This window comes from Toxotes jaculatrix, chromosome 5 (assembly GCF_017976425.1).
Source record: "Toxotes jaculatrix isolate fToxJac2 chromosome 5, fToxJac2.pri, whole genome shotgun sequence".
Taxonomy (NCBI): Eukaryota; Metazoa; Chordata; class Actinopteri; family Toxotidae; genus Toxotes; species Toxotes jaculatrix.
The window spans coordinates 25,633,501-25,650,437 of NC_054398.1; the positions used below are offsets into that span (position 1 = coordinate 25,633,501).

Genomic DNA, 16,937 nt, shown 5'->3' on the forward strand with positions numbered 1-16,937 from the left:
ATCTGTGGAATCCTTCATGTTTTTTTTCTCTAATCCTCTGACGTGTTAACCTCTCACTCCACAGGCAGAAGAAGAAGAGTTTTACCTGCATCCGCCGGGTAAAATATTCTGGAGAACGTTTCTTTTTTTTCCCTATTCCACAGAGACTAACACAGACTTGATGTTCAACTTGACTCAAACACGTTTCAACAGTCTGTGAATTGATTTTCATGCCACAGAGAAATGAGCCGGAAACAGCTTCAGGTCTGAAAATGACGATAAGTAAATCTCCATTTGTAGGTTTTATCTTAAACTAAAAAGAACACTTGTTTTCCCTTAAAGGGATAAAATTCTCATTGATTTAACGTGAATGATGATATGATCATTATCAAAAATTTGTAAGACACCTGAATTTTCCTTTAACGTGTTTGTTGGTTACAGTTAATGCTGCCATAGACTAAATATCTGATTTTAATTTACACAAACAAACAAAGCCCCGTCTGATGTAACTATAAACAGGCTGTGTCTGCAGTTAAAGATAAACTTCAGCTTATTTACAGTCTGTGTGTTGAAACGCTGGATGCTGGTGAGCGCAGTGAATAAATACTATGAAATGACAGAAGGAATAACAGGAGTTCGACCTTTACCCTGACACAGGACAGCAGACTGTGATTTGAATTGAACTTTATTGACAGTGAACTCTGATTCGGAGGCAGCTGAACAGGGAATTTGTGAAGAATCACTGAGTGTGTTTACATGTACAGAATTTTATGTGTTCGCATTTTAAATCTGCTGAACAATGAAAACGCAAAGCCTGAAATGTGAGTTCCCCATGAACCAGAGAGGCTTTTAACAGCAACAGTTTACAGGTTAAATGGATTCAAACCTGCAGCTCCAGACCAACCAGCGCCACCTACAGGAAAGGAAGCTTATAACAGCTGCTGTTGGTGTTTGACATTTTCAGATTTTGACCAGCTACATGTGATTTTTAACTTCTGTGAAACACATGGTCAGAGCACAGAGTTGAACCTGCTGCTGATTCCCTGTCCTCCAGGTTACACTGCATGTAGAACAGTTTGCTCTGGACCACTAACATTTCTACAGTTAACACTTAATCACCGTCTACACTACACACATTTCACTGTAAATATAGTGAGTCATAAACCTTTAAAATGAGGATATAGTGCTCTTTTCTGAAGGACTTAAAAAGGGGCAGCCCCTGAATTTGTAGACTAACATTTATTTGAAGCAGATGTTGAGCAGATACCTGTGAAATCAGGAACAGTGCGCTGCGGTTACTGTGCATCTAATCACACTCAGTGAGTCACAGCAGAGTCCTGCAGAGACCAGCAGAGATCTATGTGCTTTGAAGAGTTCACAGTGCACTGTAAAAATCAGAACATGCAGGAGAAAGAGACGCTGATGCTTTTTGGTTGTGAACAGAAAATCGAAGGTGCAACTATAATAAATCTGAACAGTAGAATCTGTCAAACTCTGGAAACAAGTCGACGTCTGTTTGTTCGTCTTAAGTTCTGCTCTGATTAGATTGTTGAAGAAGAAAGATTCTCTTTTATCTGTTCACCTCCAAACTGTTTAAACTTGAGCCACACCGGATTATTTCCACCACGAACATCTCAGTCTCATCAGTGTTCCTGATGTTTGTCCAGAGAAAAACGAAGGAAATATCTGCCTGGAGGGAACTTTTTAAAACTCTGACTGAGTCTGTCGGCCTCAGAAAACCAGCTTTCACTGCAGAAAGTAGCTTCAGTATGAATGAGTCTGTTGATTTATATATTTTTAACATAAATGCACAACTTACGACTCTCATTCATTTAATCATCAGCTTTTACATTTTCAGCTCTAATCATCTGGAAACATCAAGCAGACCTGACGTGATTTACCTTGTTTTTTTGTTGTTGTTGTTTTAGGTAATGAGCTCAAGCAGATAAACGACAACATGGCTGGGAAAAAAAAGGAACCTACAGACAACCTACCAAACTTCAACTACCTACTGTTTGATTGACAGGTGATCAGTGGGAGGGTCTTCAGCTTAGCACCAAAGATGGAGTCACAACGTCCTGTGATTGTCACTTACAACATGATGACAGATGGAGGATCTGAGTCCCGGCCGGAGCAGCAGCAGCAGCAGTAAGGTGACTGCCGGTTTAACGTGAGCGGTCAGTAGTGTTCGGTGGCGGCGGCGGAGGCGAGGTCACGTCTGGCCTTTACAGGTGTGGACGTCCACCTGCTGGTGGCAGTCCCGGCAGTGCACGGCGCAGCACCAGTGGAACTTGCACTCGCACTTGGTGGTCCGGCTCACCCGCGACGTGTCGTAACCTCGACCGCAGCACATCACCTCGCAGCCGTCCACTCCCCGAGACGTCCGGTTACAAACCCGTCCTCCTGTCCCCATCGACCCTTGAGGGAGAGGGAGAGAGGTCAGTGAGGTTTAAAGGATGTAGAGATAAAACACGTGGATTTGCATTGATTCAATATTTCAAACTGTGACATCCTCTTTGTACAGCTGCTGCTTTCATCTGGATTCTACTGAACAGAAAAGACCGGAGCATCATCAGCAGCTCATCTGCTCATGTTTCTCTGGACTTTCTGATCAGATCCACTGAAAAGTAAAATTATTTTCTAATCTGTTGAAACGTTAGACAGAGCAGCACAGTTCTTAAATCTCTGTCCGCAGCCTCATTTCTCAGTTTAATACGTTTTCACTAACATTTATTTTTCCAAGTTCTGTTTATTTTATCATAAACATGGAGGTTTTTAACTCTCTAACTTTGTCACTTCCTGAAGCTGAAGCTGAAGGATTTTACTTATTTCCACTGATCAAACATCAGCTTTATTCAATAAAATCAAAAACACACTTCAGTAGTTTCCTTCTGAAATGAGACGGGGACAGACGGGGACAGGGGGGGACAGCTGGACACCTACACTGACGATTATTCCAGGTTAAAAAAAAAAAAAAAGTTGAGAACATTATTCAGGATCGAAGACGTTTTAAAGAGACATTTCACCAAAAAATGACCTTTTTAACGCTTCTGCTCCAAAGCAGAATCAGGAATGTGACTTGGCAGAATCCGAGCCGCGATTTGCCCAATCAGAGGAGTTTTATTGGTTATCAGGAGCCAATGAGAGCGCAGTATAATAGTGGCAGACGATGAACAGTAAGACTATGGAGAGATGAGAGATTGATGATAGGAGCCGTCAGCCGGCGCTCGCGCTCTTCATCAGCTGTTCATTTTACAGGACACACACACACACACACACACACACACACACACACACACACACCACTATCTCCTCATACACCACTGACTGGCCTCACTGATACTGTACAAAATCACTTTCTCTTGTCTTCAGCCCACACATACACTTCACTATGGAAGCCCGCAGAGGTCATGCTTGTGGTTCTGTTTACGTTTTCTCGTGATCACATCAGAATTATGAACACTGATCCTTTTTACAGAAATAACTGGCTCGTTGTTCAACCGGATATTGATCAGCAATTATCCTGAAAAGTAAAAAGTAGATGTTTTTAGTGATTCATCTTAAACTCGTGGAAACAGCGACGGCCGTTTTTCTTTATTATCTGACCTTTTATTGATAAAATCAATAAATAATGAAGGAAGAAAACAGCACTAAAAGCCGCCCTGTCTAACAATGTGTGTAAATCTGATGCGTCGTGTGTTGGAGTCAGTTGATGGAAGTCAGTCTGTGAACTGAGTGCTGACACACCATCGGTCGTCCACAGGGAATTTTTTTATTTCTGTCATATCAGCAGCTTTGATCTGCTGACGTTAAATCCGAGCAGCATCACAGAGATGATTGGAGATTATCATCACATCAGAGCCTCACGCGCTTTTATCTAATGATCGTGGGAGGAAAGTTTGGGTTCGTCGTGGCGAGATTTCCCAGATAGTTCATCTTTGATGGGCAGAAAAACAAATCGTGTAAAAGACTAAATCATTCCAAAATGAAGCCAAACATAAAAACAAAGGGAATCAGAGCGCCTCTGACACAGTCTCAACAAAACAGAGACGATGAGAAGCTGCACCACTGTCAGCACTTTACATGCGGGTTGGGTTAGATCTGCATCAATCTGCAGATCTACAATAACGAGCTTTAGAGAAGCTGTTTGTGACATGACGTTACTGCTGATGAGTGAACACAGATGGAAAGTGCTCAGTTATCAAAACTTCCAGTACAGAAGAAAAAAAAAAATACGGATGGAAGTAGTTTAGATTTAGTCTCCAGAATTTCCCTAACGTTTTGTGGAAAGAACCATTTAGTTTGGTGCTAATTACCAGAAAAAAAGAAAAAATTTACTATTTAAACTCCATCTGAATATTTATTAATTAGTCATTTATTATTGGGAATGTTATTTTTTTCATTTATGCTGAATTGTTTGTTTGTAGACACATTTCACATCTCTACCACACCTGCTGTCCCCTGATTCAGCATTTAGAAATAACCACCATTTAATACCAAATGGCATGGTTCTCTTCCAGGAAACGTCTTTGGAGATTATTTGGAAATAAATTAGAATTTATTTCATCTCAATACTTTACCTGGAGCTTTCAACAACAAAAGTCTTCCACAGCAGACTCTGGTTAGATCATGATAACTGAGCAAACTCCATCCCCAGAGGAAGGATGGACTCTGGTCACTGTTCTCGGTTCATGTGACAATAAAGCTTTGAATCTAGTGTGACACATCTAGTTACCTAAACCTTCCTACTCTTAACAAAGTACTTTGAGTATCGAGGAGAGAAAGTGGGAACAAAGAAAATGTCTCCGGTGAGACCCCGACACGGTTGGCATCTTAGACCTGCCGTCAGTACAGACAGTATAACTACAGAACCCTAACCCTGCAAAATCAGACCACTCCTAATTAAAGTAGACACAGTTCAACCACGTAGAGAAAACTGCTGATTCCACAACTGAAAGATTCAAGAACAAATCAGAATTTCAGTCCTAAAGCAACGAATTGAGTTATTTATCAAGAAAAATGGCCAAATATTTGCATCTGTTCTGTTTTATATCACCGTAAACTGAATATCTTCAATTCAGCTGTTTCACAGATCAAACAATGAATTGAAAATCTTATTGACGAGACGACTGACAATGGGAAAAAAAATAGATTTGTTCTAATCCTGAAGATGTTTGAATTATAATCCTGATTAAACCTGATTAAACCTGTTCTGGAGCGTTTAAACCTCCGAGCTGCTGTGTTGCAGATGTTCAGCCAGTGGACAACTGAACACTTTACTGAACACTTGACTGTGAAGTGTTACTGAAGAAGAACGTGTGTGTGTTCAGATGACTTCTCCTGTATAAATAAAGGTTTAGAAAAAATGATGCACTGACTTCAAGTACCATCTCGAACATTGTTCTGGAATTTGCTCATGTTTACATTGCGCTTCACTCTGTGTGTACACCGTCTCTGCACCATTCCCTCGCCAGGTAATATGTCTGGGCATGACCTGAAGCCCCGCCCCTCTCTGGCAGCGCGCCCGCCCGTCATCCACGGTATGCCGAGCTGCTAGGGGTGACATCACGGCCAGAGTCTTCCTCACAGGCCTCGCTCTCCACGTCTGCTTATTGAATTAAGATGAGGGGGCGCCGAGAGATGAGTTTAGCACCTGAGCCTCGTCGGGGCCGAGGGAAATTGATTTCACACTTTAAAGAGGCACAGAGGGGCCGTCTCACTATCTCTGTGGGCTCTGAGCCTCTGTGTGTGTCTGTGTGAGTGTGTGTGTCCATCTGTCTGTGAGAAGGATGATTGACGGTGAGTTTGCATGTCTTTGAGAGGTTTCTCAGTGTGTGTGAGGGGTGGAAGAACAAGAGTGAATAACTCAAAGTGTGTGTTTCAAGAACGATTGCGCTTCATGTTTCTGTGTGTGTGTGTGTGTGTGTGTGTGTGTGAGAAAGAGAGGAGCTGGTTCAATGTACAGTATATGTCATGATTGAGAGCCAGTTTACATGCCTGTCTCCGTGTGTGTCCCAGAGGAGCTGGTCTTTAGAGAGGGAGCGAGCTGGGTTCTCATGAGAGGCCCGGGGCGAACACGGTGTGTGTTTGTGTATGTGTGTGTTACCTCACCCTGCTTACATGTACACAGCCCATAAAGCCTTCATGTCTGCTGTGAAGCCTCTACTTGTTCCCAAAAGGGGGCCCTGAGACCTCCAGAGTCCATCAGGAGGTTGGAGGGAAAATGATTTCCGAAGGACGCAGGGACCTCAGTGAGGCCGCGTCCAGACTGTCAGCAGAACGGCTGCAGCTCATCCTCTGATTATTTTCTCAATCAAACGATTCATTGATTGGTTTGAGAGATCATGGATCTAATCGTGGATTAACTTCCACACACGAAGAACCCCCTCTCGTAGCTTTTATCTCCAAACATGAAAAAGTCTCGTCCTCCTAAATTAAAACCGTGCATCTCTGAAATCACCTGAGCAGGTTGAACTGACAGGTCGTAAAACTCTTAGAGCTTTAAACGACCATGACTGTGCCTGATAACCTGTGCTGCTCATAGAGTACATGACTCTCTGTGCATGTACATGATGCTCTTAATGCACTTTACACCTGCATTTCCATGCAGTCTGCAGGTGGGCTGCCCGAATTTACGCTTTCCAATCGATAAAGAAGGAGACGACTTTGGAGAAGCGTCTCATTCTGACACAAAACACCCTGTAAACTCCAACCTGCCCCCCCAAATATGCCTCCTAATGCCGGCCAATCGTGCCCTCAGGTGTGTGTGTGCGTCTATGTGTGTGTTTCCAGTGGTGGTGATTTATAGTGATGTGTGGTGCTCTAAGGTTTCAGCCTACAGAAGTGTGTAATGGCTCTTAAACTGGCCGACACCCGATCGCTACGGATCATCTGCTGCCTGGCAGGCATCCACCTCCTCTGAAACACACACACACACTCACACACACTCTCTTCATCTTCTCTTTCTCTCTCACAGTTTTCATACACAAACGTTTTCCTTCTCACACTCACTGTCCTGGTCCAAACTCCACGTACACAAACACAGATTTCACTCACATACACACTTCATTAGCTGCCTGTCTGTCCTGCTCAGTAATGCACCTCTGTCAATCTACTGGTCTGATGAGACCAAATTCAATCTCAGGTAGAGTTTGAACACCTGGGCCAAGGCCAAGGCATCAGCAGCAAAACCTACAGAGCTAATCACTAACAGAAATCTGCATTTTTACTATGTTTTAATTCCAAGAAAGAAAAAAACAGGCTGAATCACTACAAAGTCTTTACTTTCTGATGTCAGCTGCTCAGTTTAATCACTGAAAATACAAAAACATGTCACATCAGAAAGAACCAGACAGTAACAATCCAGCAGCTGAACTCACGACTGACACAAGCACAGATAAACTCCACCAAGATTATTTTTCCAAAGCAGCTTCCTCAACTCTGCAGGACACAGAAATTAGGTCTATCAGGTCTAAGTATTTAGACCTGAGTCTCTAGTTTAGAGAAATCTGCTGAGATCAAGTCCAGTACTCTAAATCCACATTTGTGCACTGCAGACAGGACAGGACGCCAATAACCACGCTGGCACCAACGATAACCACTCTCAGACTCATTACCCACCAGTCTGACAACCAGTCACACTAATTGTTCAAAGATTCTGAATTTGTGATGTAATTGGCTTCAGTTAGCAGCTAATTAGCGCTGCCTCCCTTGTGGGACGGATGCAAACTGGAAGCATCCTGACTGGTGAGCTCAGGCTCCACTGTAAAAACGCTGTGAGATGATAAATCATATCGGAGCCAGTTCTGTCTCGTGTTACCGAAAGCAAGAGTAGACAGGTCTGAGACGCAAGAACATTTAACCTGCTGAAGGTTTGGTTTGTGTAATTCAAATGTCTTTGATCAAACCCTGATGACAAATCTGTTCACACCTCTCCCGTCGCGTTGAACTGGTTCAGCTGAACCGTGAAACATTTACTTCTTCGGTTTGGTTCATTTGGCCGGTGAGAATAGTGTCATTAGAACTCAGGTGGAACCAAATAACCAAAGCAAGACGCCTGATGTTTCAAGGCTCAGGACTCAGAACAAGACATGTGTAAATAGAAACTGGGCTGAATTTGGTTTGAGGTGCATTTAAATTCTTTACTTCAGGTCAGAGGGGATGTAACCTGATGAGTCAGCACAGCGATTGTCTCATCAGGTCCTGCAGTAAGGCAAAGGCTGAAAGGCGGCCTGTTTACCTGACTCGTGGTCCCGTATGCAGTAGTCTGGCGAGTCCTCAAAGTACACAAGGTCATTCTTGCTGGGTCGTTTGAAGTGTGTGTGTGCGGCAGTGAAGCCGGTGCCGTACTGGTTAACGGCGACCTGCACCGCGCCGTTGTAGCGCTTCCGTAGGTGGTCGCCGGTGCGTCGGAAGTCGGCCATGGCCAGCCAGCAGGTCCGAACGCTGCACGACCCACTGACGCCGTGACATTTACACTCCAGAGTCATGAAGCGCTTCACTGCCTGGAGAAGGAAACAGGAAATAACATCAGAGGTGAGAGATAAACTCTGTGTGTGTGTGTGTGTGTGTGTGTGTGTGTGTGTGTGTGTGTGTGTGTGTGTGTGTGTGTGTGTGTGTGTGTGTGTGTGTGTGGGTGTGTGGACTGTTCAGTGTTCAAGCTGCACATTTGCTGCAAAACACAAAATGTTGAACAATCTGCCACCAGTGAACAGTCACTATCCACAGGTCGGCGCTTCCTCACCTTCCTGCCCGCTCGATTGTTGTGCAGGTTCATGAGAGCCCGGGCGTCCCTCTCCTTCCTCTCCTTGGCGTCCACGAAGGCCTGGCTGAAGCGCATGGCGTGCTCCACGTGGTCACTGCAGCCGCCCCAGTTGAAAGAGCCCTTGGCGTCCCGCGACGAGCCCTTCTTAGTGGGATCGCAGGAGCAGGAGTCCAGCTCGCCTTGGCTGCAGGCTCGCGCCAGCGTGTAGACCACACCGGCCGAGGAGATGGCGTACACGAAGGCCACCTCGCGGCTGCCTGTAGGGAGAGGATGAAATGTTGGAGGTCTTCAACACAGTGATTGGTTCACTCCTCTACACCAATAAACTCTACTGATCTTAAAAGCTTTATCTTTTTTTGTTGAGCTTGAATCAGGATTGAAATGGGATTGCCCTGATACAGACTCACTGACGGCAGAATTAAACCACGACAAACAGAATGATCCTTCAAATGTTTGGCCACCGCTGCTACCTGTATGACCCGTGTTTGTTGTTGTCTGCGAGAAGCTTTTATTTCATGCAAGGCCTGAAAAAAAAAAAATTGCTTCATCTGCCTCCAAAATGGATAAACATCTTAGGTTTTCCAGCAATGCCCTGATATCTGCCCTTATCTCCCTCTACATGTAACTGATGAGAGATCTGAGAGGGATCAAAGGCTGAGGCAGAGAAAGAGTGTGTGTGTGTGTTTGTCTGTAACCTCTGCTATGAAATTATGAGACACACACACTTTTGGTGTTTATCGCCACAACTATAGTTTTATATAGTTTTATCTATAAAATGTCATCTGGATCTAAATTTAAATCAGTCATCAAATCTCTCCAAACTGCCCTCTCACTTTTCTTTCTTTTTCCTCTTAGTTTCACATCAGACTACACACAGGCTGCCCACAGCATCCAGCTGGTGGAGCTCACTGAGGGTACAGGCCGGCCTGAGTGGAAAACCTGCAGACGCAAAGCTGGATCAGAACCTCAGGCAAAGACCAGGTAAAGGACAACGCTGTCTTTAATAAAGATGCAAAAAAAAAACTACCACAATTTAATTTAGGTTCTTGTTCTTTGACAAATTTTAACATTTGAGAACTTGAGTTTTTTATTATTGTTGTGTTTCTGTTAAATGTTTACGGTATCAAAACCTTTTGGTATCAGTATTTAAACTCTGGCATCATATTAGCATTTGAACTAAAAAAATATTCCCAGTCCTAGCAAACCCAATACATACATTCAGAGATATCAGTTTGTGAGTGTGTGTGTGTCCCAGTCCAGCAGCTAAGTTGAGCGTGCCTAACGAGGTTAATGAGGAGAACGCTGAGAGAAAAACTCCTGTGTAATTGTTTGAAATTAGCCTGCTGACATTGACAATAAGGAGCTTCTGACGGAGCCTCGATGTGCCGTGATAATGTTGTGTGACACGGCTGGGGGGCCCGGGCTGGGAGGTCCGAATACCACACGGCTGATTAGAGGCCCCAACATGAAACAGACTAAGTCGAAGGATCCGCCTCGCAGGTTAAATCTCAGGGCATGGGAGAGGAACATCAGGCCGCCAGGTCCTGATGATCCTCCAGTGGCAATAAAAAAAGATTATGACTTGTTATAACAAGTCCTCACAGGGGATACGGACCGATTTCAGCTTCTGAGACGCACAGTGACACAGCCAATTTGACAGAGCGCCTCTGTCCAGACTTAACATCTGTCACAGGCGGTGACAGGCTGCTTATGGCCGCTCATTTCTCGTTAATCATTTCCATCCCCGATGCTGCTAATCGCACTTTACAGTCATTTGTCACACTCTTTATAACATTTATTTTCAACTACACCCACAAAACCCCCGCGACGGCGTCTTCCCCAGCCTTCTGAGAACGGCTGATAAATCAAGCGTCTTCTCCTGCAAATCAGCAGAGAGCATAAACAGAGCTAACAACCCAACGAGAATCTTGAAAGAGGAAGGGATTACCTTTATTTAGAAAAACTCTACATTTCTGCCATTTCTCATTTGAATGAGCTGAGTGGAGAGTAATTAGCAAACTGAGACAGTAGCTGAGGTTAAAATCACTGAGATGAAACCCAATCAGTCGTTTTGTTTTGACTTAAATTATTCCTCATTTATCAGAACTGTTGCCAACTGACTTCTCTTCTGTTGACCAATCTTATCGGCACTAAATCTGAACACTGGGAATCACAGTGTTACTATAACAAAGTACTGAATAACATGTTAGCCCCCCGACACAGGAACAGACTGACGGAGAAACCAGTCGGCTGCTCCGACATGATAAATGTACAATTGTAAAGTGAGCTGAGGTGTGGAATGTGATCCAACCTGAGGAAAAAAAAACACACACACACAACATATCTGCGAGGGAACTATCGGTTTCCCAGAAAGCCTCAGTGAATCTATCCAACATTTTAAAAACCAACCAATCGTTTGGATTTGTCGGCACAAACATCAGGCGTTTGGTCAGGTTTCTTTCTGCAAACGGATCAATGTGCTGTAACACACACACATGATCACACTGTGATTCACAAAATGTGCCAGAGGCACACAATGACCTGGAAACACAACCCAGCATATGCAGTGGCAGGTAATCCAGTCAGTAACTTTCTATTCTTAGCTGTGCAGTGTTTGAGAAACCTGACGGCCTGATGTCATTTACAGCACGGCAGGGCTGAAACATGGGCAAACACAATACAGCTTCAATTATCACAGCTTTACCTCAGCACTGAGATCCTGAGGACGTTTACTAAAGTATTCACACATTTAAAAGTTATGCTTGTGACACAGTCACGTGAAAGTAATATGTGTGAAATTTAAGGTTCAGGTTTGATAAAATTCAACTCATCATTCATTTAGAGATGACAAGTGTGAACCATGACAGCTCAATATAAGAATTTCCCATCAACAGGAATATGAATATGAAAGGTTTTTTGGTTGGACAAGATATTTTACTGAATTCTGATTCCTAAAACCTCTCTAACCTGTCAAACCTTCATTCTTCTCTTGCCTGTCCTACAGAGGGATCAGAGGTCAACTACAGAACAGCAGCCCTGGAGCTGAGAGACACTCAGGGACTTTCTCAAGGACACTTCAGCAGGTTTGATTTCAGATCCCAGCATAATCTGCATTACTTTAATAGTTGACCTTCTCAGGCTGAAATAACACAAGCGTCCCCTCCCGGTTCTACCATTCCCTCCACTCACTGCGTAGCAGCAGGCGTCCGAACAGGTTGTGGTCCCTCGCCGTGGTGTTGCAGTTCCAGCGGTGGCTGCGGAACTGATGCTGGCACTCTGAGATCCAGTCCTTCATCCCGGCCCCGATGGCCTGCATCACTCTGGGGTGCTGGCGGCACAGCTGGCGCTGCTTGTTCACCAGGCCAGGGATGTTGTCGCACATCACCTGCGAGCCCAGGGTGCCCATGTACCTGCAGAGCGGAGGAGCAGACGAAGAGGAAGCTGAATACTTGTAAGTATTTGGGGATTTTAAAAAAAAAAAAGGGGGGGGGGGGGGGGGGGAATGCAAACTAATATGTGCAAAAATCTCTATGTGCAATTGCCTGGACTAGCAGAGTCATGAAATGTTGGTACAGATTTTGATGAATATGTCTGGACTTCCAGGTACAGAAGAAACGTTTTACCCTTGTAAGGTAATTGGACACTTAAATTCTACAAACAGGGAAAATAAGAGAAAATGATACTGGCTTAACAAAGCAAAAAAAAAAAAAAAAAAAAGGTGTCTTCTTGGGAAACTCGTGTTGAAATCACTCCCAACAAGTCCACACTCCCATGTACCTGCAGAACAAGGCGATGAAAGACTGGCAGGGAATTTGAACACTTGCAGAATGCAGGGATTTTCTTAAACGATTAGAGACAAACCAGAGCAGGGAGGGGAAAAAAAAGAACCGAGGAAAATGATCTGTTCTAATAGCATCTCAGTATCACAGGCTGCAAGAGGTTTGGAATTTGGAAACAGAACCTTTGCAAATATTCATTCAAGATTCAAGAGAAAGACAGCAAATAAAGAGAAATTAAATGGTATCAAATGACTTTATCCTGGAAACGTGTCTGCCCACATGTTCGGTCTTCAACACGCTGGGAAAATACAGTTACGAAAGCCGAGCAGGGGATTTAGTCACTCCATCTCTGGGAAATTTCTCATTAACATAAAGAAAAGGGTCGTTATGAAACAGTTCTGCAGATATTTGTCTTACATTTATTTTAAATAGTAATCAATAAATGAAGACAGAAAAAAAAAATCAAATCACATTTTACTATTAGACTATTTCTCTGCCGACAGATGAATCAGAAACAACTTGGATCCGTACCGGAGCGCATTCTGTGCGTCGCGTTAAACCTGTCAGTTTTCCAAGAAAGCGAATATATTCAACGCACTGGTCTTTGCAAATGCATTTAAATACAGATGTAAATAAAAAGCAGAGAACTTACCACCAGGACGCATCGACCTCGGCCGTCAGCCAGCAGATTGCTACCGATAAATAAAAACATATTCCACTTGGCAATAAGTTCATATTAACCAGCCAATCTTTGGTCCTTTACGGATCTGGATGGAGCATTTCCACGGACGAAAGAGAAATATGAAACATTAGAAAAGACAGAAGTTGTTCAGTCTCTAAATCAAACTTAGATTAAAAATGTATCACAGGACATTTGGGCTGACGGAGGTTTGCGCGTAAAAGCCATGACTGGCTCAGACCGTGCGCGGCGGTAAGGCGCTTCTGAGGGGAAAAAAAGCAAAGAGCGAGCGTCTTAATAGTCCAGCAGAGATTCTCAGTGGAGATAGGCAGATGATGTGCTATCAGGTTTAAATTGCTTTACACAAGGGGTGGGCAGAGTCCCGTCTCAGGAATGAGGTGAAGAAATGAGATGTCTGAGAGTATCTGTTCAGGCTGGTTTGACACCAGACAGGGCTTGGCCCGCGTCCAGACCGGAGCTCCGCAGCTCTGAGATGTGGTCCACGCTGATGGGCTCCTCAGTCACACTGCACCGACGCGTTCAGGGACGGAAGCCGCTGTGGGAGGGCTCATGGAGCGCGCGCTCAGCCAATGACACTTACCAGAGAATAAGCACAAACCCGCTCAGATTCAAACTCAGGGCACAAATTCCCTCAGAACACGAGGATGGGCCTGGGATAAGGTTCCTAAAGGTGCGAAAGGTGACTGACTTTTACGCAGTTTTTTTTTTTTTTTTTTTAGTTCCTCAAAGAAAAGAGAAAAACTTCGGGGACTTCGTAACGCTCACTGGACGCAGAAATTAGGATTTCATTTAATAACGTGATATAATCAAATTTCAAATCATTCACATATATATCGGTAACGTTTCTGTTCATTAAGGCCTAAAAGTTGTGATGTACTTAAAGGTGAGAGGCCACGTTGCCATATCCAGCTGACGCACAGGTGCCAAATATTTCTGATCCTCATAGGATGACGCGTTGTTATTTTACAGCCTTATACAAACCATCGCTCAGTCTAACTAATAACTCAGGAATGATGGTTCAAAAAAGAAGAAAAAAAAGGGGAGGGGGGGAGAAAAATTACGCGCTGATTCTCCCAAAGCAGCACCTAAAGGTGATGTGTCCATTTCAATTGGATTATCTATCGCAGTCTTTTTGAAGTCTCTCGGGGAAATCTGTACCACTGTCACACGGTATTTCCTCCATCTTTGATCTGGCCCCGGGTGTATCTGGAGGTCCGGAGACCCTGACCAGATGAGATTAATGGGCAAATTGGATTTTTTTCCCATGATCCCCGTGGAAGAAAACCATAAAACAACAAGGAGATTTAGAGCGCTCTCGCAGATCTTTTCAGCCCATTGAACACGACTTTGTTTTTGCTGCAGCAGCAGTTGTAATAAGTCTGTAATATAAATCCAGTTTAATTGGAGTAATTTGTTCACTGCCTTACCAAATCGCATTAAGATCGGCGACTGTATTTCAAGAAAAGCCTTTGGAACATCACCGATGTGAAGGCAGGTCATGGCCTTGAGATAGTGGCTTTAAGTTTGTGAAAACATGGAGAATGAAGTTTGAAGTGCAGTAAGTCATCTGAGCTAAATTCACTTAAACAACTGAGCTGATAATTCACAAACAATCCAGAGTTTGGTCGATGGTAATAATAGGAAACTGGGTTCATATGACCTTCAACAAGGTCACAGCACTTTATGAGCAGTTCTCAGAACCGAAGATCCTACTCCTACTCTTTCTGCATCTTTGGATCCTCCTTTACTTTGTCAGTGTTCAAGCAGTTCTTCTATGAAAGGGACTGCTGATTCTGGCAACACTATAAGAGAGCCAGTTTAGCTGTTTACACCTGTCCACAGTCTGATGATGAGATGAGATTCATATCAGTCTCTTCATATCACTTTGGAAAAGTTAAGCATATTATATTTAAATTTCTAACGTAAACTTCAACACAAAAAAAACTTTCATTATGTAGATTAAAATCTGGATTTGCATTTTAGATTTTTTATTTTTTTTCCAGGCACTGATACAGAAAACACAAGACAGAACAACAACATCCTGATATCAGTCTTTGTTTGATACAAGAAAATGCTCCTCAAATGAACTTTTAATTTCTTGTTAAACCCCTAAAATATAAAGTAACTTAAAAAGAATTAAGAACTGAACTCAGTGACAGGTCAGAGCAAACTGGGAAACAAAAACACTGCAGCAAAAATAAAAATGACCTGTCTTTGTCAAACACTGACCTAAAACATATCAATCCTTTCGTCATCGCAATCCAATTTATCACTTACACAAAAATATTACTATTAGGTCGTTAACTGATGAACACGTCTGTCCGGTCATTAGCAGACATGCCCGTACATCTGCAGGTAAACCCTCCCATGAGCGGCTTTGTAGAGGAGCAAGAGGAAGGTGGCTCCAAGTGTGCTCAGGGCCACTCTGGTCAGGCGCCGCATCCTCCAGTTGCTGTGGGAACCAGGTTGAGGAATTTGACAGCAATCTCCGGCTTTGTCCATCTGAGGGAGGAGGACGAAGAAAGATTCACATGGGAAACACACACAAATATGGAAGTGAAAGCATACAGCAGAGACCCTGTGATTGGAGCAACGTGACCTCAGGCAGGAAGTCAAAGGGATGCAGGTCATTTTAGTCTAATCCAGAACTGGATTACAGCAGCCTACCGGTCAGACCGTTTCAGGACAGTTAAAGCTTGACTGGACGGGAAATATCAGCTCAGTTACTGCTGGGTGGGAATCAAAGCCAGCCCCAGAGACCAGCTCATTTTGAGGGTGAGGGCATGTCTGGTCCCATCGTGCCACCGCAGCATGACTCGCCAACCTGAGTCACCAAAACTTCCTGTGCCAAATCCTCAAGGATTCATCAGCCAAGTGGCGAGTCGGCTCTTGGTCACGGTCAAGTCACGGAGGAATAACGCTTGTTCCTGAGCTCCTCAGTCAGAGAGTGACACAGTGTCACACTGAATTCCTGTCATGTGAGAAAGTTGGAAGACGCGAACAGTTCAAGCTCTTCTGGCAAATGTAGCTCGGGAACTTGCGGTTTGGCAGCGAACCAATGAGCAAATGCTTCTAGTAAGTACCGGGAAGGCGTAATTCCCACAGGACTTAAATGCAGCATTGATGCTTCACTGTGAACTCACAGGCTAAATTTATGTTGACTTTGACTTTACCAGGTGCTGAAATTTCGGCAGTTCAAATCTAATTTCCCAGCCTGCGCCTTGTTACGGCTGAATGAACCCCCACCCACTGGAATATACTGTCATATAATTTCAACAGCTCAGCAACAGAAGGTGGTGCTGCATCTCAGGCACCAGCACCGCACGTCGCGTTTTAAAAAGCCAGTGACACGACACGGCTTTATACCTGCATTATCAGGTGTTTGGGGCCATTTGGGCTCTTTGGTTCATTTGTTTGTGATCAGGGCTGTGGGGGAATTACAGTATGCACTGCTGCACTGACTGACGTAGAGCCTCGAGAGTTCTGCATGAGGGAAACCAGTGTGCGTTCACACCTGACAGGTCGGTCACAGTTAAACTACCCACAGCCAACTGGAGGCTGACGCTCTGTAGATTCACATTCCAGGACGTAGATCAGGGGTTTTCAAACCAGATCAGCCAAGTTTTCACATGACACTGAACCATTTGGTTCAGTGACTCTTGTCTCTATAATGCCACTAAACTTAAAGTGAGCTTCACAACAAGCTGAATAACAC

At 44.0% G+C, this 16,937-nt stretch overlaps 2 protein-coding genes across 2 annotated transcripts in view; both read right to left on the reverse strand.

Annotated features, from left to right (window-relative positions):
* Positions 1-13,637, reverse strand: wnt2 (wingless-type MMTV integration site family member 2). Its single transcript, XM_041037868.1, has 5 exons — positions 13,175-13,637; positions 11,933-12,153; positions 8,723-9,000; positions 8,219-8,483; positions 1-2,397 (listed from the first exon to the last, which is right to left on the reverse strand). The coding sequence occupies exons 1-5, from the start codon at positions 13,255-13,257 to the stop codon at positions 2,192-2,194; spliced, it is 1,053 nt and encodes a 350-aa protein (XP_040893802.1). The 5' UTR covers positions 13,258-13,637; the 3' UTR covers positions 1-2,191.
* asz1 (ankyrin repeat, SAM and basic leucine zipper domain containing 1) overlaps positions 13,631-16,937 on the reverse strand; it is an 18,536-nt gene continuing 15,229 nt past the window's right edge. The window contains exons 13-14 of the mRNA XM_041039180.1: positions 15,570-15,724; positions 13,631-13,727 (exon numbers count right to left, since the gene is read on the reverse strand). Coding sequence (XP_040895114.1) covers positions 13,631-13,727; positions 15,570-15,724 — 252 coding nt within the window. The remainder of the gene's footprint in view (positions 13,728-15,569; positions 15,725-16,937) is intronic.

Bases quoted from the DNA above. Each gene is read 5' to 3' on its own strand.
- wnt2 (XM_041037868.1), bottom strand. From the start codon at position 13,257: ATGAACTTATTGCCAAGTGGAATATGTTTTTATTTATCGGTAGCAATC. The intron at 8,484-8,722 runs GTGAGGAAGCGC...TTCCTTCTCCAG, and splicing joins ACAATCGAGCGGGCAGGAAG to GCAGTGAAGCGCTTCATGAC. The intron at 2,398-8,218 runs GTAAACAGGCCG...CTCTCCCTCAAG, and splicing joins CATACGGGACCACGAGTCAG to GGTCGATGGGGACAGGAGGA.